This window comes from Schistocerca gregaria, chromosome 2 (genome assembly GCF_023897955.1).
Source record: "Schistocerca gregaria isolate iqSchGreg1 chromosome 2, iqSchGreg1.2, whole genome shotgun sequence".
Classification (NCBI taxonomy): Eukaryota; Metazoa; Arthropoda; class Insecta; order Orthoptera; family Acrididae; genus Schistocerca; species Schistocerca gregaria.
The window spans coordinates 1013054362-1013082085 of record NC_064921.1 but is presented as its reverse complement, the minus strand read 5'-3'; the positions used below and the strand labels follow the sequence as shown (position 1 = coordinate 1013082085).

General features: G+C 41.5%; 1 protein-coding gene across 1 annotated transcript in view; it reads right to left on the bottom strand.

Annotated features, from left to right (window-relative positions):
• Positions 1-27724, bottom strand: part of LOC126335508 (reversion-inducing cysteine-rich protein with Kazal motifs) — a 310493-nt gene that overhangs the window by 197055 nt on the left and 85714 nt on the right. The window contains exon 2 of the mRNA XM_049998863.1: positions 27078-27130. Within this exon, the coding sequence (XP_049854820.1) occupies positions 27078-27130 (53 nt within the window). The remainder of the gene's footprint in view (positions 1-27077; positions 27131-27724) is intronic.

The following is a 27724-nucleotide window of genomic DNA, read 5'->3' as shown; positions in this document are numbered from 1 at the left end:
ATTCGTCTCCGCACGCACACCAACTGTAGTACACCGTGTTACCTGACGTCTGTGTTAGTGTAGTGTTGTAGGAACTGTGACCATGGTGTATTCGAACTCTGAAAAGGCGGGGATGATACTCATCTATGGCAAATGTCGACGAAATACAGCTGAAGCCTGCAGGGTGTATGCAGAACGGTACCCAGACCGAGAGCATCCAACGTGCCGCACATTGCAAAACATCTACCGCCAACTGTATGCAACAGGTATGGTCATAGCACGCAAACAGGTCCGTAACAGGCCCGTCACAGGAGAAGCGGGTGCAGTTGGTGTGTTAGCTGATGTTGCCATGAACCCACACATGAGTACACGGGACATTGCGAGAGCCGGTGGACTGAGTCAAAGTAGTGTCATGACTGCATCGTCACCGCTTTCACCCGTTTCATGTGTCAATACATCAACAATTGCATGGTGATGACTTTAATCATCGAGTGCAATTCTGTCAATGGGCATTACCAGAGAATGCGTTGTAGTTCTACCTGTTTACCGATGAAGCGGGTTTCACAAACCACGGGACAGTGACTCTACGGAACGTGCATTACTGGTCCGTGGACAATCCTCGCTGGCTCAGACAGGTAGAGCGACAGCGACCGTGGACTGTAAATGCATGGTGCGGAATCATTGGCGACCACCTCATTGGTCCTCACTTCATTGCAGGGGCCCAAACAGCGGCAACATACATCGCGTTTCAACAGAATGATCTGCCAACGTTGCTCGAAACTGTCCCACTGGAAACGCATCGACGTATGTGGTATCAGCATGATGGTGCACCTGCACATTCCGCAATTAACACTAGGCTGACCCTTGACAGAATGTTCGACGGGCGTTTCATAGGACGTGGAGGCCGCATAACTTGGCCAGCCCGTTCTCCTGATCTTACACCTCTGGATTTCTTTCTGTGGGATACGTTAAAGGAGAATGTGCACCGCGATGTGCCTTCAACCCTAGAGGATATGAAACAACGTATTGTGGCAGCCTGCGGCGACATTACACCAGATGTACTGCGGCATGTATGACATTCGTTACGCCAGAGATTGCAATTGTGTGCAGCAAATGATGGCCACCACATTGAACATCTATTGGCCTGAAATGTTGGGACACACTCTATTCCACTCCGTAATTGAAAACGGAAACCACGTGTGTACGTGTACCTCACCCCTCATGGTAATGTACATGTGCGTCAGTGAAAAAGACCAATAAAAAGGTGTTAGCATGTGGACGTAATGTGCTGTTCCAGTCTCTTCTGTACCTAAGGTCCATCACCGTTCCCTTTGGATCCCTACGTAATTCGGTGCTCTCCGATACACACGATCGAACAGCGGAGGAGTGGTACTCATACGTCAACTTTAGGTTACAATATCTCCGGATGTAATTAACATTTTACAATGCAACAAACAGCACTGATTACGTGTTTGTTTATATGTTCAGATGGGCTAACAAAACTAACGGGGTTCCATTTAAAATTAACGTAGGTTTGTGTTAAAAAACATACTTCCGTACATTTTTGTATGGTTTGTATTAACCAATTACACTAGCCCCTCTCCTCACGTTAGGTCTGTGGAGTCGATTCGTTAGTATTTGATGTGCCTTACGAAATATATCCATCGGTAATGTTAGGTGACTCACCCTGTATATATACTTCATTATTTATTTCGCGACAATAAACGAAAAATCTGAGAGCACAAGACAACAATAAGTACGTAATACCAACTACACAGTATTATTATTGGTATTATTGACAAAGCACTGGCAGCCTCTAAGTCCTTCAGTTTGTGCCATTTATGCTGCAAGATGTTCAATAACCGAGTGATTTACAAACAGCAAGTATAGTGCAAACATTTTAACTTGATTTATTTTAAATTGGAGGTCTAGGGCGCGGGTAAAGTAAGTATCGCTATAGAGAGGACTGGTGCACAGGAAGCATGATTTCCAACAAGTGTCTTTCCTTAACGTGTATAGTTAGCTTCATTTTCTGAGAAAGAGTCGTAGGTAGTACAAATGATGCGTTGAGAATTTCATTATCATTGTTAGAAATAAGCAGTAATAAATCTCTCACTCACTCATTAGTCCATGGTTTAATAAAACATCCACAAAAACTAACTTCCGTCATTTTAAAAATAACAGTGTTCATACAAAAGTCTTCTTTAGTCTAAAGTTTGATATACTAGTTAATACCTGTTTACACTCAGGGATGAAGGTCTCAGAAAGGTTGGGAACTAATGTAGTCTACTCCTGTAATATGTCTTTGTGAGTGAAACCAAACTGATTTTTCCATGCGAAAACATCTCTCACATACAAGTCAAAGATTAACTCTCTGTGAACGACCTAAACAAATCTGTAACACTTCCAACACATGCTTTCATGTGTACAGTGAGAAGCATTTTCTTCCAATTGCCACTCCAGATTTGTAACGCATCACATCACGGATGTAAGATGTAACCCTGGGCTGTGGCTTGAGCAATTTCATTTTGGGATATCAGTTACGAAATTTTAAAACTTCTGATGTGATATGTGTAAATTTGAGATATATCTGGATAAAAATTATTGTAGACATGATAATCGTATATATTTTTTTAAATTTTGGAAGTGTTTCAACTTATGCATTCGCAAGAAACTTATTTTTATAGAATATTTATCCTACAGCGTTTTTCTGGAACAAAAAGCGTGTATTCGCTGGTATGACACTGGTAGCAGATGGAGAAAGTGATGATTGTTGCCTGAGTGGTCACTGCAACGATGATGATGATGATGATGATGATGTGCCAACAAACAGAGTTGTTACATCGAGCAGCTTTGATGATGGTAGAGTTTTAGCTTATCTCTTCCACACCGTTACTGAGAACCGTTTTTGAATTAGCACATTGCAAAGGGTACCAATCCCTAGATGTTTTTTGTAGTTTTCAGAGCCATATTGTTAGCCAGGATAGTACTGGACACCGGCCAGTTGTGACCGAAAAGAGAAGTCGATAGAAAATGCCTAACTGCAAGTGAACTATCAACTGTCTATGCATAGAGGAGAAAAGAAAATGTTTTCTGGACTTCCGCAAAGAGTAAGACATATAAAGGTCAAAAATATCAATTTTTATGTATTTTCACATGTCAGGATACTATTTAATCATTGAGAAACCAATGTTTGATTAAACTGATCCTGAAATTTTTACTGTATGCGGTGTGTAAGGTAGAAAATATATTATGTAAACACTGTTCATATGTACCTCCTATCAAAATATGTTTAGTCCTGTCCACAAGTAACGGAAATATTTGGCACATTTTTCCGTCTATATTGCTTTATAATTTTGTGCGTAGAGGGCTAAATTCGTCTAGTGCGCGAAACAAATGATTGTTTCAGAAGAAAACTTCTTGATTTATGAAGCATATTTTGAATTTCGCTTTGTTTTATTTTTGCTGCTTAACAGAACTCTCCGTATCTTCGTGAAAGAATATTATGCTGCAGACAGCATAGACTGAGAGTCTACCACCAAACCAATGAATTTTATGGAATTCGGCATAATTTTCGTATTGGAAAAAGCTGCGAAGAGAAAAATTATTATCTTCTTTTAATGAAACGGACATGAGTCACTGGTTTCACTCTTAAAATTAGCAGTTTCACCTGTGATCTACAGGCATATTCAGATAAACTTTGCACAACAAGGAGCTTCGTATCGAAGAGGCGGTCTGTGAAAGAAAAACGAGTGGATTAGTCAGATTAAATAAAATAAGAAGAGAGAAAGTACATTCAGAGACTGGACAAAACTATAGAAACATCACGAGAAATGCATGCTCGAACATAAATGTAGGTCTACATCTGCATCTATATCACTACTCTGCAAATCACAATTAAGTGCCTGGCAGAGGATTCATCGAATCACCTTCAGTTGTCTCTCTACCGTTCCAAGCTGAAAGAGCGCGCGGAAAACACAAGCACTTAAATTTTTCTTTGTGAGCTCTGATTCGTCTTATTTTATCACAATTATTATTTCTCTCTGTATAGGTGAGTGCGACCAGAATATTTTCTCATTCGGGGGGGGGGGGGGGGGCAAGCTGGTGATTGAAATTTCATAACAATCTCCTGCCGCAACGAAAAACGCCTTTGTTTTAATGATTGCCACCCGAGTTCTCGTATCATAACCGTAGCACCCTGTCCGTTATTTCTCGAAAATATAGAGCGAGCTGCAGTTCTTTGAACTTTTTCGATTTCTTCCGTCAATCCTATCTAATGCGTATCCCTCACTGCGCAGAAATACTTCAGAAGAGGACAGGCAAGCGTAGCGTTGGCCATCTCTGTAGTAGACCTGTTGCAACTTCTAAGTGTTCTGACACTAAATCGCAGTCTTTGGTTTGCTTTCCCCCTAAAGTTATCGGTGGTATTACTCCAGCTTAAGTTATTAGTAACTGTAATCCCTAAGTATTTAGTTCAATTCACAGCCTCTACATTATCTATGCTGTAACCAAAATTTAGCCGACTCTTTTTAGTACTCATGTGAATGGAAAAAACTGAAATGAGTGTGTGGCTTTGCTGGCCTGGAGGTTCCATCCGGGGAAGTTCGACCGCCAAGTGCAAGTCTTATTTTAGTCGACGCAACATTGGGAGACTTGCGCGCCACTGATGCGCATGAAATTATGATGAAGACAACATAACACTCAGTCCCCGGACGGAGAAAAATCTCAAACCCGGCCGAGAATCGAGCACGTTACCACCCAGCTAAGCAGGCAGACTAGTACTCACGTGAATGACTTCATACTTTCCATTATTTAATCTCAACTGCCAAGTTTTGCCTCATACGAATATGTTGTCTAAATCATTTTTCAGTTAGTTTTGCTCAACTGATGACATAACGAGACGGCAAATGACAACATCATCTGCAAAGAATCTAACAGGGCTGCTCAGATTGTCTTCTAAATCCTTTATTTGGATCAGGAACACCAGTGGGAGTGTACCACCACCTTATGGAACGCCAGAAATCACTGACAGGACATCCCAAATCCAGTCGCATAACAGAGGTGATATTCATAACCACACAGCCGAAATTCCGTAAGCATACAATTTCATAAGAAGTCGCTTGTGAGGATCGATGTCAAAAGCCTTCCGTAAATCTAAAAATACGGAATCAACTTCAGATCCCCTGTCGATAGCACTTCGTGTAAATAAAGAGCAAGTTGTGTTCAGTAAGAGAGATATTTTCTGAACCAGTGCAGGCTCTTTGTCAATAAATAGTTTTCTTCGACGTAATCTATAATGTTCGAACACACGATGTGATCCAAAATGTTACTGTAAATCGAGGGCAGTGATACGCGTCTGTAATTCAGTAAATTACAAATATTTAGTTTCTTGCGTATTAGTGTGACCTGTTCAATTTTCAATCTTCAACGTATCTTTGAGCGAGTGAGCGGTTTTATATGACTACTAAGTATGGACTTACTTGTATCAGCATACTCTGAAAGAACCTATCTGTTATACTATAAGTGCCTTCCCTTTACTGAGTGGTTTTAGCTGCTCCGCTACACCCACTCATTTTAAGGAATTTTGCTATGTAGGAGAAAAAATAAACCATGGAGGGCGTAGCAAGGAGAACATAAAAAGCGGAATAGCACAGGCCAAGAGGGCATTCCTGGCCAAGAGAGGAGTACTGGTCTCAAATATAGGTCTTGACTTAAGGAAGATATTTCAGCGAAATATTGTATGGTGGTGAATCACAGATTGTGGGAAGACCGAAACAGAAGCGTTTAAGAAGTGGCGCTACAGAAAATGTTGAAAATTAGGTGGACTGGTAAGGAATAAGGAGTTTCTCGGCCGAACCGGCCTAGAAAGGCACACATAGAAAACACTGATAAGAAGAAGGGACTGAACGACAGGACATTTGTTAAGGTATCAGGATATAACCTCCATAGTTATAGAGAGTGCTGTAAACTGTAGGGGGAACCAGACACTGAAATACATCCAGCAAATAATTGAGAACACAGGGTGCGGGCGCTGCTCTCAGATGAAGACACAGAATGTTATAATTGGCGAACAATATTTACTGAGGCTTACAGTAGACCATATTCTTCATTTTCATTTTACACAGTTGTAATATTTTGAATTAAAATGAAAAAACTGGCCTAGAAGAACCTAGTGGTGAAACTTTCTGGCGGATCAAAATTGTTTCGCGAATCGGGACTCGATCCCAGGCGTTGCCTGTCACAGCAGACGCTGATTAAATTACTTTAATAACTGGCCTACAGAATAAACCAAAAGTCTGTGGTAGTACAAAGGAAGCCTATAAAAACCCTGAGCAGAAGAATAAAAATAACAGTGGAACGTAGCTGAGATGTGCATGAATCTGCACTCAAAGATGGATTAATAGAAAGAAATTATTCTAGCGTTGAGGACAGAAATTTGTAAAACAAATTATCGAGATGTCGAAATATGTAAAGATGAAAATATCGCAACAAGATTAGAAGGGCTATAGCAAATCACTCGATAAGCGGATGAAATTAAGGAAACAAATGTTTCGGGAAAATTTACAACAGATGGTCTTCGAACGATATTGCCTAAAGTAAACTGTGTGTGAATTCAGTGATTCCGGAAAGATTCAAAACGGAGGTGATTCTCTTAATAACGGCGGAGCCTTCTTCAAATATACTTTCCAGTTACATTATGTAGAAAGCACGAAGTCGTTTAAGTTTGCAATTTAGTAAGCAGCTGCTAGGTCTGAGCTTGCATATTATGGCAAACAAATTATGATTCCAAACGTAGTCTTTTCTACGACACAGCAACTAAATTCCAGACAAAACGACAACACCGTCGGCGCACTGGAGGTAGTCTATGTGGGAAGCATGTTCAGCTGGTTCTTAAAAGGAAGATAAACAGAGGTTCCGCAGTATGTATGAAAACAAAGTACAAATTAAACAGGTCGTCACGACAGTTTCTTGTTCTTGCGCCGCCCGAAGACCCCTATTAAAATGCAACACGCCCGCTGCACGTTGCATTCCTATTTAAATCGCAGTCGTGGGCACACAGCCATACATTGCGAACTACTCCTTCTCTGTAACGAATTTCTAACAGCTGCTTCCAACGCACGCATCTGCCATTGTGTGCTGACATTTTAACGCGGGTTACGTGCTGTCAAACCTGTCATAGAGTAGCGAACACGACAAGCTGGTACTTTTGAGTAGCAGATAAAGCAAAGAACAAGAGAACGGTACGTAGAACGTCAAAGGTCATCGGTGAACTGCAGGGAATGATGAATTCCATTTGAGAGAAAGGCTCTTAGTATGCTCGTAAACATTTGCTGTCTAAGGTCAAGCTCGTAAACATATTCGTGTAATGTCCAAGGTCTGAGAGAGCCCCGTACAAATAATGCGAACAGGCACTCCGTGACTGCAGCGATACGGGTGAAAACAATGGCCGATAAGCGGAAAAAGAGGGTTAACAGATTCTTCCGTCGGTTCTTAGTAGAAAAACATTATAATAAATGAAAAGCACTATACTACTTATGTTTTATAGGTTTAATTTATCTAGTTAACCCGTTTCGTCTTACATGGCCATCATCAGACTTTAACTATTGTCGCCAAAGAAGTTACTATGTTTGTAACAGACGTAACTCATCAAACCTGAAGCACCAACACACATTAAATGTCATCTCCGACATTGTTGTGGTAGTGCAATTTAAAACCATTTATAATGGATCAAATCAGATTAAAAGTGAACAGTAGATAGATGGAAAATATGAACACTAAAAACAGTTCCTACGTAAGTTAATGTTAACAAACAAACCCAATAAATTAAAATTAAAGTTTGACTAGACTGTTTCAAGAGGCAATAAACATGGGAAGTTATACAGAAACAAGATAAAAGAAAGAACAGTTATAACAACCGAATATATGGAGTACATAAACAGTCACAAAAGACAGAAAGAAATGAATAAATATGGGAAAATGGAAGAACATAAGGAACACACAGTAAATATCATCTTTGACAGTGCACTGGTATTGTAATTCAAAAGGTAAAAAGTTGTACAACAAATAAAGTACAGCATAAAGGTAACATACAGGAAAAAGATTGACAGTATACTCGAAAACTGCTCCCGTATAACAGTTTACAGTAAATAAAGAATATGGCTTACATTTTCCCTGATGAAGGAACGGTGATACTGGTGTAGCTGTTGATCATATAAATTCTCGTTTTAATTAACAGTAGATCTCTCTAAATATTCTGCTTAAAAAGCACACATGTTTCTGAGAAAGTAGACTGCCAAAACAATTTATTTCTCAGTATTCAAAATATTGGGGGTGGGGTTTTTCATATATTTGCTACATAATGAAAGAAAGAATGCTATTTCATTTTAACATTCAGATATGTTAGTACCATCTAAATTTGAATTTAGGCTCGAGACGAAAGAAATTTGATTTACTTCATCACGGAAACTTCTGTCCGCGATGTTCCCGGAAGTTCGTTACAAAGGATAGCCGCCTGCTTTTGAGAACCAGTCGTTCGCAAGGACAAAGGAGTAATAACTTTCTCATAAAAGTTCTGCGAACAATAGTCTGATCGTCCCTTCCGAACGCACGGGAAAGCAAGTAAGCGTAAAGGCACAGTAAACTGAAAATATCAGCAGCCACGGTTGCGTGATATACTTAATTTTAATTCAAAAATAATACTCTTTCTCTTCCCCATCCCCTCCCCCCCCCCCCCCCCCCACTCTCTCTGTAGTATCAGTCGCACCTTTAGCAAGTGCTTTATCGCTTTGCAGTAATCGCAATACAGTTACTTTTAGAAGGGGGTCCTCCCGGTACTTAATACTCCACAAGAATTTGTTTCCTTCAGCAGTCGCTTTTTCGTCAATCTTCTCTGAGAGATAAAATATGGGGTTTCTTTGTCCAGTGACAAATGAGTCTGAGAAACAGTGGGAGATATAACGCAGTAGGGCAAAAGAACGCCCATGTAAGAGACTAATTATTTCAATGACAGGATTGACAGTTGTCGCTGGGTTTTGACAAAGCCTTCAAACCAGTGGCAACGTAATGTTCCGTCCGTCTGTAACACCATAGCTCTAATGATCTACTGATTTATTTTGCTTATTGTTTTATTTAATGTTACATCGTTGAGCTTCAGTAAATGTGTTTGATTGAATCGATAACACAAAATTGTATACTCTTTTCTGTGTAAAAACTTCGATGTCATGGTTTGATTCTATGCAATGTAGTGTATCTGTCAGTGAAATTCTTTGTCTCATTCGGAGGGAGACAAAACTTACTGTATATACCTGTAATTTTGTTTAAAAAAATTTGTAGAAATGTCAATATATGCAAATGTTCTGTTTTATTTAAAATGTTTGTTTGCAGTTATGTAAACTGCTGACCTTCACCTAGGGTTCTTAGTTATTTTGTATATAAAAGGTGTTGTGGTTCCCCTCGAGGACGGAATTGTGTAGCGCGCGCAAATTGTGGTTGACCTACGTCGGGGAACTATCAACTACTCATGTTAAAGTTGTGTATTGTGCTGGTTCCAAAGTGGCTTTTCCTGAAGATCTCCAGTGCCTCGAATAGATCGATAAAGAGCTGGAACTATTTTGAAATTCGTATCTATCATCACCACCAAGAAATGACAGAGTCCAGCAATTCTACCTGCAAATCCACCTACCAACATGCACAAGTCACCACATTTCTCAATCACTATAATAGAACAGAAGAACATAGTAATGTACAGTGAAGGATTAGCTCATTGGATGTGTTAGTGAGCTGAAATATAAGGTAATTTATAACTGAATTTATGTACCTACCTTGATTTTTTCCTTATCACAACATCTATCAGGTTCCTCTCCGTTTGAACTATGATTATCTAGCGTCCTTTATTGAAAGCATATTAAAATTGATATGGCAATAGAGTGTACTAAAATTAATAATGTTTGTTGAAAGGATCTAACAAATTTCTCAATTTTGTGTTCCACTGCAGTAAGAGTTCAGAACTGCAACTGTTGAGAGTTATATGTTTATGCTTGCTAAGTGTTTACTGATGCAATGAAAGTGTGTTTAATTTGCTCTGCTACAGTGGTCAAGATTGAGGCCCCCCCCCCTCCATTGAAAGTAGTTGAAAGTCACAAAGTTACTTAATTAAAGAAAGTTTCAATTATTCTTGCTATTCAAGTCAAATTCTGCACAATATTGGGTTCCTCTTGTGTATTAAAAGAGCATATTAATGTTGTAACAGGATCCATAGTTTGTCTATTGTGCTCATGCTACATAATGACTAATAGAAAGACAACTATCTATAAAAACAGTAACTTCTTTATTCAAAAGACAGTGAGAAGTAATCTGTTAGTGAATTCTATTTAATTTTCATTCTAAATAAAAAGGTATTTAGCTGAGAGAGACTTAGCCTATGATCAGTTTATAATTTTGCCGTGAACTACATTTACAATTTTTGTCAGATAGGAAAATGTTTGGAAAGTAATATTGAACCTATGCCTATTTTATGATTCTACAGTGAATATCTGTAGTAATATTATTGAGACCATACAGTTGACCAAGCCTTGAAGGCAAACGTATATGTCTTTTCTGTTTCCATTATGCTAATAGCCATATTCTCTTATAACTGTTTGCACTTTCCTTAAGGTGAACACATGCAGGTTCCAGAGTTCATTGCACACTCGTGTGACGACTTATAGGCTGTGATGCCCACTGAAGTTACTTATTTTCAGTTCCTTGAATAATAATGTTACAAATCCCTATACCTTATTAGAATGGCGACCGTTGTTATTATCATTTGGACACTATGGATATGCAAATTATTGTTTGTTACTGTTTAAATATTCACGAAATTCTGACTTTCACTTCCGATAAACTACCTCCGTTAGATATTTCACGGTCAACACAAACCAAATTCTTCTCAGAGGGTAACACTGCTCTGTTGCTTTATACCATATTTGCTTGAATAAAAATAATTGTTGCTATACGAACTGCCTCCAACGTTAAGGTTATGGTATAGCAGACGATAGTGTTGTAAGTTGAGCACTTCAGACAGCGAACAGTCAGCAACACTTAAATTTTAGAAGGCAGATGACACATAAATGTCTGTCACCAGGGGTCCGCAGCAGAACACTGCTGTCACAGAGGAGGAATTCGCGGGAAACTACGTGACACAGGAGTAAGAGTGAACGAAAAACAGCTAACAGCTCCGTTCTGTATGATTTTGTTATTTTTCTGAAATACGATACTTTATACGTACTTCGTCGTCTATACAGGTTATCATGGATGAGAAACCTTGAACATTTGTAAGCATGCCTTCTGCTATGTTTTGCCCAAAAATTTTAGCTAATTTCGTTGAGTCGATCTCATGAGCCTGATGAGTATTATTACATTAGAAAAGCTTCCAGAGGAACACCCACGTGGCATCAAGAGATCAACAATAACTGGACTTTAAAGCTTAACGTTACTTACGATCCAAAGGAAATTATGACATTGGTTGGTAGTGGGTACTGAAATGCATCAACGGGGAAAGTTGAAAATTGGCACAGGACCGGGACTTGAACCAGGATTTTTCCATTTCTCGCGAATGGTCACCTTGGCCATCTGGACACGGTTCCTGACCGACTCAAATTTCAAACTTATCCTCGTTACTCTGAGAGGTTTGCTGATTCCCGTAGGAACTCCAGTGTGTTGGTTCATTTTAAACGAAGAACCATTGGGGCCATCTCGCCCTGAGACAGAGAGAGAGCGAGAGAGAGAGAGAGAGAGAGAGAGAGAGAGAGAGAGAGAGAGGGAGGGAGAGAGAGAGAGGGGGGGGGGGGAATGTGTGTGTGTATTTTTGTATTTGGTGGCTGCTGTTTTGGATATGCCCAAAAAAAAGAACATTAACATTATTTATCTAAACACAAGCAGTCTTCTATGAATTACCAACCAAAAGATGTGTTCGATGAGCCGTAGACTAAATCTTCTCGTAAAAATACTTGCCTGATGTTATTGTAGTAAGCTGATGACGTAATCGGTCCTCAGTTGTTTGTTTAATACATCACTTATAGAAGCAATTATTATGCACTTGTCACGCGTCTTTACACAATACACCTTTCGCTTTTGATTTATTAATGTATCATCGATGTCGAGACATTAAATTACAGTCGTATGTCGTTTTCTTTAGTTACTATACATCAGCTGGTAAATTCGTTTCCCCACAATCCACGTTCAAAATGTAAATGTAAACTTTCTCAGAAATTAGGGAGGGTAACAAAATCTTTCAAACCAAAAAATGTTAGTAGACATATTCAGTAGATTAAATGATGAAACTTTCTGTGTGCCCGATCGAGACTCGAACTCGGGACCTTTGCCTTTCGCGGGCAAGTGCTCTACCAACTGATTATTGTAACCTATGGTTTCAATGTAATTTCACGTCATTCAGCCTACTTTTGGAAATAACCGAAAACATCATGATGTATACACATACAGTAAAATTCAGTTACGCAATAGATACTATTATAAACGTAACAAATTATTTATCTGATTTATTGAATGTCGGCATGCTAATGGATACTTAGTTAACTCTAGAACGCTAAAACGAGAAAAACTCATACACTGCTACTTAACCGTTGTAAATCGTACTGCTCCATATTTATTCAAACGAAGTCATAATTAATAGGTTATGCATTATTTAAATACTATTATTATGTCTCCAATGGAATGTTACATACCAAATAAAGCGTAAATTGTCCTGTTTTATACCCTACTGCAATCATAAATGTTACGAGCGTTTAGTAATCTAGCTTTAACAAGCATATTCTTTTAATTTTCTTACTAACACCCTAACCTCCAGATGTCAAACACTCATATCAGTACCAAAGGCTGTTGGTCGATAGAGTACCCACCAAAACTCCGATCTAATTCGTACTATGTGCAACTGCGCCATAGCCCTGCCGCAGTGGTAACACCGGATACCGTCAGATAACCGAAGTTAAGCGCTGTCGTACTGGGCTAGCACTTGGATGGGTGACCTTCCGGTCTGCCGAATGGTATTGGCAAGCGGGGTGCACAGAGCCCTTGTGAGGCAAACTGAGGAGCTACTTGACTGAGGAGTAGCGGTTCCCGTCTCGTAAACTGACATACAGCGGGGAAAACGGTGTGCTGACCACATGGCCCTCCATATTCGCATCCAGTGCCGCCTGTGTGTTGAGGATGACACGGCGGCCGGTCGGTAACGTTGGGCCTTCATGCCCTGTTCAGACGGAGAGAAGTTTATGTGCTGCTGCCCTGCTGAACAGGCGTAAACATTAATTAAAAGTAACACCGAACTACAAAGCAGTTGCAAAGCTTAACTGTGAGAAACTAATGTGTATTTGTTCTGCGCGGAAGATAGTAAGCGTTATATTGTCGTACCAAGGGTCCTTCATTCAAGCCCCTAATATAAATTCTATATACTGAATTAAGGGTGAAAGTATTATATGGGACAACATGTTTATGACAAGTAAAAGGGTTGTTTGGAGTTTACAGCAACACTTTCCTGGCAGTCTCACTTCGCTTCGTTTATCTGAAAGTAGTAAACCTATGAAGTACATTTGTAGTTTTACAGAATATACAAGCAGAACAGAAAAATCAAGAAACAATTGCATCACGCGTGCAGAAGTAACAGTAGCAGGAATAATAATAACAGTAATAATAATAATACAATTAATAAAACGCTTTAAAAATTGTCATCAGTGGTGTTTAAACGCGGAACCTTTGGTACGACTAGGTCACGCTCTACCAACTCGCTCACGCGAGATCTACAAAACAGTCAGTCACAGATACGCTTTTCCTGTGTTCCGTAGTTCAGGTGCTACTTGTAACTACCCTTTTCTCAAGTTCAATTGGACGACAGCGCACAGCTGAACTAAATCGGTGATGTAGTTGATTCTCTATCGACATACAACGTTTGATGCCGGCCGGAGTGGCCGAGCGGTTCTAGGCGCTTCAGCCTGGAACTACGCGACCGCTAAGGTCGCAGGTTCGAATCCTGCCTCGGGCTTGGATGTGTGTGATGTCCTTAGGTATAGTTAGGTTTGAGAAGTTCTAAGTTCTAGGGGACTGATGACCTCAGATGTTAAGTTCCAACGTGCTCAGAGCCATTTACAACGCTTGGTGTCCATCTGAGTCTGAAATTAGTCGTTTTGGGTGTAAGAACCTCCGAACATTCTTTTCCACTTTTGCACGTTGGTTTCCCATCGTTGTTGCCATACCACATGTATGTAGATGCGCTGCAGTAATACATTACAATCTTCTAATGAAGAAGAGAAAAGAAATGCTGAGTCAGCATTTAAAATGACATACTCACTGAAACAGATCAAAGTCAGGCGATTTTCTGGTCTGTTACGTGTATCTGTGTACCATACACCTGTCACTCGTCTGGTTGTAATTTCCAGACGGGAGTTTCAACTATCTACATCTACATCTACATCCATACTCCGCCAGCCACCTGACGGTGTGTGGCGGAGAGTAGATTGAGTACCTCTATCGGTTCTCCGTTCTATTCCAGTCTCGTATTGTTCGTGGTAAGAAGGATTGTCAGTATGCCTCTGTGTGGGCTCTAATCTCTCTGATGTTATCCTCATGGTCTCTTCGCGAGATATACGAAGGAGGGAGCAATATACTGCTTGACTCCTCGGTGAAGGTATGTTCTCGAAACTTTAACAACAGCCCGTACGCGATCTACTGAGCGTCTCTCTTGCAGAGTCTTCCACTGGAGTTTATCTATCATCTCCGTAACGCTTTCGCGATTACTAAACGATCTTGTAACGAAGCGCGCTGCTCTCCTTTGGATCTTCTCTATCTCCTCTATCAACCCTATCTGACGCGGATCCCACAGTGGTGACCAATGTTCAAGCAGTGGGCGAACAAATGTACTGTAACCTACTTCCTTTGTTTTCGGATTGCATTCTTCCAATGAATCTCTGTCTGGCGTCTGCTTTACCAACGATCACCTTTATATGATCATTCCATTATAAATCACTCCTAATGCGTACTCCCCGATAATTTATGGAATTAACTAGTTCCCATTGCTGACCTGCTATATAGTAGCTAAATGATAAGGGGTCTTTCTTTCTATGTATAAGCAGCACATTATACTTGTCTACATTGAGATTCAATTGCCACTCCCTGCACATGCGTCAATTCGTTGCAGATCTTCCTGCTTGTCAGTACAATTTTCCATTGTTACACCCTCTCGATATACCACAGCGTCATCCGCAAATAGCCTCAGTGAACTTCCGATGCTATCCACAAGGTCATTTACTCCCCTGTGGCACACCTGAAAGCACTCTTACTTCGGAAGACTTCTCTCTATTGAGAATGACATGCTGCGTTCTGTTATCTACGAACTCTTCAATCCAATCACACAATTGGTCTGATAGTCCATATGCTTTGTTCATTAAACGACTGTGGGGAACTGTATCGAACGCCTTGCGGAAGTCAACAAACACAGCATCTACCTGGGAACCCGTGTCTGTGCCCCTCTGAGTCTCGTGGACGAATAGCGCGAGCTGGGCTTCACAAGATCGTCTTTTTCGAAACTCATGCTGATTCCTACAGAGTAGATTTCTGGTCTCCAGAAAATTCATTATACTCGAACATAATAAGTGTTCCAAAATTCTACAACTTATCGACGTTAGAGATGTAGGTCTATAGTTCTGTAGATCTGTTCGACGTCCTTTCTTAAAAACGGAGATGACCTGTGCTCTTTTCCAATCCTTTGGAACGCTCCGCTCTTCTAGAGACCTACGATACATCGCTGCAAGAAAGGGGGCAAGTTCCTTCGCGAACACTGTGTAAAAATCGAACTGGTATCCCATCAGGTCCGGCGGCCTTTCTTCTTTTGAGTGATTTTAATTGTTTCTCTGTCCCTCTGTCGTCTATTTCGATATCTACCATTTTGTCATCTGTGCGACGGTCTAGAGAAAGAACTACAGTGCAGTCTTCCACTGTGAAACAGCGTGTGTTAGAGGTAGCTTGGTTCGGTAAGTCTTTTTTTTAATATCGTCTTTGTTCAAATTATCTTCCCGTACTCTCCTGTTCTCAGTCTGCTTTAATTGTGTACTAGATAGGTCCGGGGCACGGTGGCACGGTATTGGTACGTCTCGACTCGACTTGAGCGGCAGCTGCGCCTCGCGGGTGACGTCAGGCGTTTTTCTCCAGTGAGTCGTCCCAGCGAGCCACATCCGTCCGCGAGCGTACAGCCAGCGTCTTGCCTCCAGCTCACTGGCGCCACCAGCAGAGGGGAAACACGAGTATGCCGCGTGGGCGGAAGCCTCAGTAGCCAACCAGCCGCAGGTCTAAGAGGTTTTATATTGTCCTCCATCTCATCTTGTTAATGGTAACATATCTCCAGCATTCCAGAGGCGAAAAAAAGAGGGAAATAACTTTAAATGCTAACATTTTTAGGTTAGGCTTTACCGTGACTGTTACTGACATTTAATGAAACAACAAGTTCACTGTTAACAGTCACCGTTTTATTCATTTCCACGACGCGTTTCGAAGATTTAAACCTCCATCATCGGGTGGATTTACATTAGTTAGTATTACATTTGTGTGTGTCGTGTGTTAATATTTTTGGAGGAACTTGTGGCACTGCCTAGTGGAGAAACAAGACACTATTTCAGAATATGGTTTAGGATTATTTTTGACAAAAAATTAAACTGATATCTAATGGTAAACATTAAATACGTAAACTAGAGTACCTTCAGTGGTCACAGGTTCCTTTTGCTGTCGTAACACATCAAATGTGTACTGCCACATTTGTAAACGAATATGGCGTCTTGAATGAGCTGGGTTCAAGGTTCGTATAGCAGAAGAGAAAACATAATCGCAAAATGCAAAGAAAATACATCGTAACAACATTTTTACAGAATAATTGTTTAAACCTCCAAATGCTTTAAACAATTATTCTGTAAAAATGTTGTTACGATGTATATTCTTTGCACTCAGGTAGACAGAGAAAGTTATGTTGAAGAAAGAAACAAAGCCAAATAGATAATTGCAGCATCCAAGAAGAAATCTTGGGAAGACTTTGGAAACAGGTTGGAGACATTGGGTCAAGCTGCTGGAAAACCATTCTGGAGTGTAATTATCAGTCTTCGAGAGGGAGGTAAGAAGGAAATGACAAGTATTTTGGACAGGTCAGGAAAACTGCTGGTGAATCCTGTTGATGCCTTGGGCAGATGGAGGGAATATTTTGAAGAGTTGCTCAATGTAGGTGAAAATACGATCAGTAATGTTTCAGATTTTGAGGCATAATGGGATAGGAATGATGATGGAAATAGGATCACATTTGAAAAAGTGGAGAAAATGGTCAATAAATTGCAGTGCAATAAAGCAGCTGGGGTGGATGAAATTAAGTCGGAACTCATCAAATACAGTGGAATGTCAGTTCTTAAATGGCTACACAGGATAATTTAAATGGCCTGGGAGTCGAGATAGGTTCCATCAGACTGGACAAAAGCAGTAATCACACCAATCTTTAAACATGGAAACAGAAAAGATTGTAACAACTACAGAGGTATCTCTTTAATCAGCGTTGTGGGTAAAATCTTCTCAGGTATTGTTGAAAGGAAAGTGCGAGTATTAGTTGAGGACCAATTGGATGAAAATCAGTGTAGGTTTAGGCCTCTTAGAGGTTGTCAGGACCAGATCTTTAGCTTACGACAAATAATGGAGAAGTGTTATGAGTTGAACAGGGAATTGTATCTATGCTTTATAGATCTAGAAAAGGCATATGACCGGGTTCCTAGGAGGAAGTTATTGCCTGTTCTACGAGATTATGGAATGGGAGGCAAACTTTTGCAAGCAATTAAAGGTCTTTACATGGATAGTCAGGCAGCAGTTATGGTTGACGGTAAATTGAGTTCATGGTTCAGAGTAGCTTCAGGGGTAAGACAAAGCTGCAACCTGTCTCCACTGTTGTTCATATCATTTATGGATCATATGTTGAAAACAATAGACTGGCTGGGTGAGATTAAGATATGTGAACACAAAATAAGCAGTCTTGCATATGCGGATGACTTAGTTGTGATGGCAGATTCGATTGAAAGTTTGCAGAGTAATATTTCAGAGCTAGATCAGAAATGTAAGGACTATGGTATGAAGATCAGCATCTCCAAAACGAAAGTAATGTCAGTGGGAAAGAAATATAAACGGATTGAGTGCCAAATAGGAGGAACAAAGTTAGAACAGATGGACGGTTTCAAGTACTTGAGATGCATATTCTCACAGGATGGCAACATAGTGAAAGAACTGGAAGTGAGGTGTAGCAAAGCTAATGCAGTGAGCGCTCAGCTACGATCTACTGTCTTCTGCAAGAAGGAAGTCAGTACCAAGACTAAGTTATCCGTGCACCGTTCAATCTTTCAACCAATTTTGTTGTATGGGAGCGAAAGCTGGGTGGATTCAGGTTACCTTATCAACAAGGTTGAGGTTACGGATATTAAAGTAGCTAGGATGATTGCAGAGACTCATGGGGTCAGCAGTAGAGGGTAGGAGGAGTCGGGGCAGACCAAGGAGAACGTACCTGGATTCGGTTAAGAATGATTTTGAAGTAATAGGTTTAACATCAGAAGAGGCACCAGTGTTAGCACTGAATAGGGGATCATGGAGGAATTTTATAAGGGGGGCTATGCTCCAGACTGAACGCTGAAAGGCATAATCAGTCTTAAATGATGATGATGATGATGATAAGTTCTAGGGGACTGATGACATTAGAAGTTAAGTCGAATAGTGCTCAGAGCCGTTTGAACCATTTCAACCACAATTCGCGTATTTGGCCACGTCAGTCCAAAAGGTACTTATTTAACTGGTACTCATCAACAGCGATTCAGTGTTAATGTGTGGGCCGATACTCCCCGTGATACGTTGGTTAGACCACACATTCTTTCATTCCGCCTCAACGCACGGAGATATCGCATCTTCGTGCATCATGTGTTGCCAGAACTGATAGAGGATGTATCTCTGAATGTTAGACAGAGGATGTACTTCCAGCGCGGTATGGCGCCAGCCCACTTCAGTGTTGCTGAGTGTCACCATCGGTATTCGATGGATTGGCCGAGCTGACCTTGAGGACTGGCCAGCCACATTACCTGACCTCACGTCTGCGAATTTCTTCCTCAGTAGGCATATGTAGCAGTTTATGTATGAAGCCGTTGTGCGAATAGAAGGAGACCTCGTGCTAAAATTTCCGTCGCTACTGGTATCACTGCCAACATGAAACGAATCTTCAAACGGACACGTCACCAATGGTCTAACGATGTACTGCATGCGTGGAGGCAGTATTCGCTCATTCGAGCAGTACCTGTAAGTGCTGCTGCTGTAATTGCTAAGCTAAACAGTCGCCTGTGTAAAATCGTCCCTAGCATCAGTCAGTAACCATATGTACCATAACTACAGATATTTGTTTTGATGTTCTTTATTTCTTGTGCTAATTTGAGCTAATGGTTTCGGAACGCCCTGTATACAAGGTGGTCCATTAATAGTGGCCGGGCCAAATTTCTCATGAAATAAGCATCAAACGAAAAAACTACAAAGAACGAAACTCGTCTAGCTTGAAGGGTGAAACCAGATGGCGCTATGGTTGGCCCTCTAGATAGCGCTGCCATAGGTCGAACGGATAGCAACTGCGTTTTTTTTAAAAATAGGAACCCTCTTTTTTAGTACATATTGGTGTAGTACGTAAAGAAATATGAATGTTTTAGTTGGACCACTTTTTTCGCTTTGCGATAGATGGCGCTGTAATAATCACAAACGTATAAGTACGTGGTATCACGTAGCATTCCGCCAGTGAGGACGGTATTTGCTTCGTGATACATTACCCGTGTTAAAATGGGCCGTTTACCAATTGCGGAAAAGGTCGATATCGTGTTGATGTATGGCTATTGTGATCCAAATGCCCAACAGGCGTGTGCTATGTATGCTGCTCGGTATCCTGGACGACATCATCCAAGTGTCCGGACAGTTCGCCGGATAGTTACGTTATTTAAGGAAACAGGAAGTTTCAGCCACATGTGAAACGTCAACCATGACCTGCAACAAATTATGATGCCCAAATAGGTGTTTTAGCTGCTGTCGCGGCTAATCCGCACATCAGTAGCAGACAAATCGCGCGAGAATCGGGAATCTCAAAAACGTCTGTGTTGAGAATGCTACATCAACATCGATTGCACCCGTAACACGTTTCTATGCACCAGGAATTGCATGGCGACCACTTTGAACGTTGTGTACAATTCAGACATTGGGCACAAGAGAAATTACGGGACGATGACAGATTTTTTGCACGCGTTCTGTTTAGCGACGAAGCGTCATTCGCCAACAGCGGTAAAGTACACCGGCATAATATGCACTATTGGGCAACGGAAAATCCACGATGGTTGCGACAAGTGGAGCATTAGCGATCTTGGCGGGTTAATGTGTGGTGCGGCATTATGCGAGGAAGGATAATTGGCCCCCATTTTATCCATGGCAATCTAAATGGTGCAATGTATGCTGATTTCCTACATAATGTCCTACCGATGTTACTGCAAGGTATTTCACTGTATGACAGAACAGCGATGTACTTTCAACATGATGGATGTCCGGCACATAGCTCGCGTGCGGTTGAAGCGGTATTGAATAGCATATTTCATGACAGGTGGATCGGTCGTCGAAGCACCATACCATGGCCCACACGTTCACCGGATCTGACGTCTCCGGAGTTTTTTCTGTGGGGAAAGTTGAAGGATATTTGCTGTCGTGATCCACCGACAAGGCCTGACAACATGCGACAGCGCTATGTCAATGCATGTGCGAACATTACGGAAGGCGAACTACTCGCTGTTGAGAGGAATGCCGTTTCACGTTGTAAAGGAACTGAAAATATTGTGATTTAATCGCAGAGGTGCTGAAAAATTGTTCCAGTGACACACCAGAGAAATATCTGGTAAACTTTTTATCTTTGAGAGACATAGGAACAATTTCGCCCTTCGTTTTTTATTTCTTGTATGAACGACTACTTTTTGTTCTGATGGGCTGGTGGGATGTCGTACTGTCTAATTACTAGTGTGTGTGTGTGTGTGGTAAATGAATGAGTTATTTTCATCGCACAACAAGCCTTATTCCCATGCCTATGGAGTATTTATGTTAAGCAGAGAAGGCGAGTTTTAGATGGAACCGAAGATCTTCAAAACGGCGCTGCTCAACAATAGAGGTACGTGATTGTGCTCTCTACTTTCCTTTCGTGGCCGCTAAAATTACTTCCGATTCGTTTTGCCGAGACATTCAGAACCTGCAATCTTCTTTTTCTTATAAAAATACTAGTCCGATGCAAAAGAAATACTCTTAGATTTAAATAATTGCCATTCTTTTACCCAGGCCACGGGGAATGATAGAACGTACGTGTCTCTACTCTGAATGTACGTTCGCAATCTCCGAGTGTGTTACGACGAAATTATTTCACAATGAAAATTTCTCATCAGACCGCAACCACTCGCACGCGAATGTACGTACCCTCTGAATGTATCTAGTCAGTCACGCGCGTTGTTCAAAAGCTTTACTTTTAATATTCAGTGGATTACATTTCCGAAATTAATTTTTGTTTATGCTGCAAATCGTACTTCACGCGAAGTATTTATTACGTAAGTTTCAGGCTCAATTTAATAAAAAAAAAGATTCCGAATAATAGAAATAAAGAATAACAATCAAACAAATCAAACCTAAATAAACAGAAAGAGGGAACGTTACAACGTATAGCCAAATGCATTGAAATTGACGGACATCATTTTGAGACTTTATTGCGTTAATGTGGTATTTACAGGTAATCAGGCTGTAACAGCATGCGTTCTCAGAAATGATAAGTTCAATGTATCACATTGGAACAACCGAAATAAAATGTTCAAACGTACCTCTGTTCTGTATTTTAATTTATAAAATCAACTTATAACTGACTGTTCGTCTAAAACTGTGAGTCATATGTTTGTGACTATTATAGCGCCATCTGTCACAAAGCGAAAAAAGTGGTCCAACTGAAACATTCATATTTCTTTACGTACTACACGGATATGTAATAAAAACTGGGTGTTCCTACTTTAAAAAACGCAGTTGATATCCGTTTGACCTATGGCAGCGCCGTCTATCGGGCCAACCGTAGTGCCATCTGGTTTCCCCCTTCAGGCTAGACAAGTTTCGTTCTTTGTAGTTTTTTCGTTTGATACTTATTTCGTAAGATGTTTGGCCCGGTCTCCATCAATGGACCCCCCTGTACAGGGATTACGTCACTACGGTACAGGAAGCCCTCACTGGAGGCCGACCGTCCTGTCGGTGGTTGAGGTGGGCACGGTGATGCCAGAGTGGCAGCCGGCGCTGTGAGTTTGCTGCGACCCACGGCCGCTGCTGGAGTTGTCGCCTCGCCTCGCGCCTCCAGCGTCGCATTCCAGCCGGCGCGGCACCGCGCGCTATCTCCAGTAAAAAACGCTCCATTAATACCGGCGGTGGGAACGCAGCACTTGATGCGCCCCCCCCCCCCCCCCCCCCCCAACACCAACACCAACACCAGCACCGACACGAGCGCCCGCCTTATCTCTAACTGGCTGCCCGCTGCTCTCGTTTTATTGCGGCGTTAGCGGAGACACGAGGGCCAGCGGTCCCACTGCGACCTGGCTCTCGTTTACGAGCTTCAGTCTCCGCTAATCGTATCTCAGCCGCGCCGCTGCCGCAAAACCTCCGTGCCGAACCGACGTCTCTTGTGCCGTGACCCGTATCGGTGCTATTATCACCAGCCGCGAGAAACCTCCAATAGGCGCTGCTTTTCTAATTAAACACCTGAGATCTTTGACCCATGGTGGCAATTAGAAATTGTGAAAACACTGCACTTTTAAAGACAACGACGCATGTTCTTAAACATATTGCGTCCATTGATCTACGGTAACAGGAAGATCAGTTTGAATTCCGTAGAAATGTTGAAACACGTCAGGCAGTACTGACCCTACGACTTATCTTAGAAGAAACATTAAGAAAAGGCAAACCTACTTTTCTAGAATTTGTAGACTTAGAGAAATCTTTTGACAATGTTGATTGGAATACTCTCTTTCAAATTCTGAAAGTGACAGGGGTAAAATACAGGGAGCGAAAGGATATTTACAATTTGTACAGAAACCAGGTGGCAGTTATAAGAGTCGAGGGGCACGAAAGGGATGCAGCAATTGGGAAGGGAGTGAGACAGGGTTGTAGCCCATCCCCGATGTTATTCAATTTTTATATTGAGCTAGCAATGAAGGAAACAAATAAAACATTCGGAGTAGGTATCAAAATCCATGGAGAAGAAATAAAAACTTTGAGGTCCGTCGATGACATTGTAATTCTGTCAAAGACAGCAAAGGACTTGGAAGAGCAGTTGAACGGAATGAATAGTGTCTCGAAAGAAGGATATAAGATTAACATCAACAAAAGCAAAACGAGGATAATGGAGTGTAGTCGAATTAAGTCGGGTGATTCTGAGGGAATTAGATTAGGAAATGAGACACTTAAAGTAGCAAAGGAGTTTTGCTATTTGGGGAGCAAAATAACTAATGACTGTCGAAGTAGAGACGATATAAAACGTAGACTGGCAATGACAAGGAAAGCGTTTCTGAAGAAGAGAAATTTGTTAACATCGAGTATAGATTTAAGTGTCAGGAAGTTGTTTCTGAAAGTATTTGTATGGAGTGTAGCTATGTATGGAAGTGAAACATGGACGACAAATAGTTTGGACAAGAAGAGAATAGAAGCTTTCGAAATGTGGTGCTACAGAAGAATGTTGAAGATTAGATGGGTAGATCACATAACTAATGATGAAGTATTGAATAGAATTGGGGATAAGAGGAGTTTGTGGCACAACTTTACAAAAAAAAGGGACCGGTTGGTAGGACATGTTCTGAGACATCAAGGGATCACAAATTTAGCATTGGAGGGCAGCGTGGAGGGTAAAAATCGTAGAGGAAGACCAAGAGATGAATTCACTAAGCAGATTCAGATGGATGTAGGTTGGAGTACGTACTGGGAGATGAAGAAGCTTGCACAGGATAGAGTAGCATGGAGGGCTGCATCAAACCAGTCTCACGAATGAAGACCACAACAACAACAACATAGTGGTGTCGAAGTAAGAAGGTGGTTGCGTGGCACCTTCTCTGCTTCTCTGCAGAAAGGGACGGGGTGTAGTTTGCGGTGGCGCCAGTCCGTCCACTTTGTCCCACACCGCACTCTCCAGCCATTTTTTTTAATGGTTAAGGCTGGGTTAAGCGTGACAACAGGCCGCTTTTTCCGTTTCTGACACTTCCTGGAAAAATTTATGTCGTTTTATAACACACTGTCAAAATATCCGCGCCATACAAAACTAACATGAAAATCTCTACTAAATATTCTACACGTACACCAAAGAACACGCCACACAAAAACAATATTTCCGTGTGTTTGAGCGGTCTGATGCAAGTATTGTGACAGTAGGAGGATACAAGATGACTTGGACAGGATTTGTGATTGGTGTAAGGAATGGCAGCTAACTCTAAATATAGGTAAATGTAAATTAATGCAGATGAATGGGAAAAAGAATTCTACAATGTTTGAATACTCCATTAGTAGTGTAGCGCTTGACACAGTCACGTCGATTAAATATTTGGACGTAACATTGCAGAGCGATATGAAGTGGGACACGCAAGTAATGGCAGTTGTGGGGAAGGCGGATAGTCGTCTTCGGTTCATTGGTAGAATTTTGGGAAGATGTGGTTCATCTGTAAAGGTGTCCGCTTATAAAACACTAATACGACCTATTCTTGAGTACTGCTCGAGTGTTTGGGATCCCTATCAGGTGGGATTGAGGGAGGACATAAAAGCATTTCAGAGGCGAGCTGCTAGATTTGTTACTGGTAGGTTTAATCATCGCGCGAGTGTTACGGAAATGCTTCAGGAACTCGGGTGGGAGTCTCTAGAGGAAAGGAGGCGTTCTTTTCGTGAATCGCTACTGAGGAAGCTTAGAGAACCAGCATTTGAGGCTGACTGCAGTACAGTTTTGCTGCCACCAACTTACATTTCGCGGAAAAAGATAAGATAAGAGAGATTAGGGCTCGTACAGAGGCATATAGGCAGTCATTTTTCCCTCGTTCTGTTTGGGAGTGGAACAGAGAGAGAAGATGCTAGTTGTGGTGCGAGATACACTCCGAGCGCACCGTATGGTGAATTGCGGAGTATGTATGTAGATGTAGAAGTAATTCTATTGGACACCATTTCGGCGACCTGCCTATCCCTTACAAACCACAGTAATCCTAACTGCGGAGAGGAGCCTAGAGTGAAGACTCTGAACAACATGTCCTTGTTGGCAAAACTTCACATCTATGACAGCACAAGGCCAGATTAAAGGCATACTAAAATACAACTTGCCTGGCCGGAACTCGATTTTGCGTCCTTTCGGTTTCCATTTACGCCCTTTACCTTTCAACCATCGCGCTCGCCGCACCCCACAGTCAGACACTTCACATTTACACTAATGATGGCTGTTGCAATCTCTTGCTACAGTGCATCCCCCCCATTCGCCTTTTTATCTACACGTTACTCTACTGGTGTTCACAGACACAGGCGCTAGTTATTTGTCACCCCTACAGGGACGAAACATTTAGACTACGTTCAAATGGCTCTGATCACTACGGGACTCAACATCTGAAGTCATCAGTCCCCTAGAACTCAGAACTACGTAAAGCCTACTAAGCTAAAGACATCACACACATCCATGCCCGAGGCAGGATTCGAACCTGCGACCGTAGCGGTCGCGCGGTTCCAGACTGAAGCGCCTACAACCGCTCGGCCACATAGGCCGGCATTTAGACTAGCTGCAAACACAGTTTTGGCTTCGTCAGTGTTATAATTAGGTATCTGGAACTTTATTTGCATTATTTCTCCACATACGAAAGCATATGCTGAAATGCATTCCCTGCTTTACCCTCGGCTCTTTTACAACCAACCTAAAAGTCGTATTTACCTATTAATTCCGTTAATCACATTATCAGAAAGTTGTCAAAAAATGAGAGACAAGTCAGCACCAACCCCTCAGTCATCTACAAGTTATCTATTTTACAAATTGACTGTTGCTGTTTTTTCGGCTTTTCAAAACCGTGAGAGAGGGGTTTTCGGCAGTACATTATGAATGTATTCAATAGAATCATGCCGACATAGTTTTAATGTACCCATTGTTGCAAAAATAGGAAGAGGGCTTTTTGAGGACCTAACCTCTATTAAAAAAATAACCGCAGCAGTTAAGACCCTTCTGCAAACCTCACGCATACAGTTCTGAAAATCCTAAAAGACTTACTGTCTACAACAAACTTCTCTAGACTATAAGAGGTATTCGTCCTGGAAGTGCTACATACTTTCTGAGTGGCGGAGGTTTATTTAGAAATAATGGGCGATGCAACAGAGCTTCTGAGTATGATGTTCTCTGACATACGTATATAAGTACTTTCAGCCAGTCTTTTGTCATACCAGATCAGATTTTGATCAGGAGGCGTCATTTCTGACTACCTGTTACAGCACAGCTCTCTTTTTTGACTTGTATTATTTTACATCAATCAAGTGCGTAGGCTATATCTATTCATAGACATCGAAAACATATAATTACACTATTTTTATTACCTGTATTGGTGTGAGAAGACAGTTTGTGATGCTATGAGATTTATTTTGAAATGTGAGGCCACAGACCATTATCTTCAGAACCCTCAGTCAGTTTCTGGTTCACCTACCGTATTTCGTTGGTTAGAGAAGGGTTAGGAATAGACTGAAATAACGGGAGCTCCTAGCTCCTACCACGACCGGGTATATACTGCCAAATATTCATTCATTTACTGATGCCATAACTTACATTGATAGCAGTGAGTAACTCCGCGTCATGCTGTTTATTTGAAACTTCTCGCTCCAGTTTGGCCGAAGATTATCGCTTTCGAGACGAAATATCGAACTTTGTCACCATTTTATGCAGCAAGTATATTAAATGTATGTCATTTTACGATAAGCTGAGCGTCTGCTGCCTGCTGCGATAGAGGTAGGAGAGCTGAAGGACTCACCTGCTCGCACGCCGTCCTGCAGGATCCACTGACGTCAGAGCAGCACGAGGCGTCTGCAACACACAAATCTTGCTCACTGCACGAAAATCACCCACAGGGAAGATGCAAAAAGACAGTATTTATTATAAGGCAATATTATTTTTCTTGATACCGGTTGTTCAACGAGGTTCTCTCTCTTTGGAATATTACGTGTACTAATTACACAGAAACACGAAATACAAAGAAAAATCTCGGCAAAGAGGTTCCACCATGTACATTATTCAGCGAATGGACTGGTTTTTTACGTTGTTTGTTTACACGGAGTCTGGAAATTTGGAAATTTCTGGGAAGTTCCTATGGGACCAAACTGCTGAGGTCATCGTTCCCTAGGCTTATACATTACTTATATAACTTAAACTAACTTACACTAAGGTCAACATACACACCCATGCCCGAGGGAGGACTCGAACGTCCGCCGGGGGGAGCCGCGTGAACCGTGGCAAGGCGCCTAAGACCATGTGTCTACCCCGCGCGACTATGGCGTCTGGGCCGAGCATGGAATGTGTGTGCACAGTGTACAGGTATGGCCTTTTCAATTGCACATTTCTGTGTGGATATAATGCTCAACGGAGCGACTGTCAGACACAATTTCTTTATGTGTGACCACT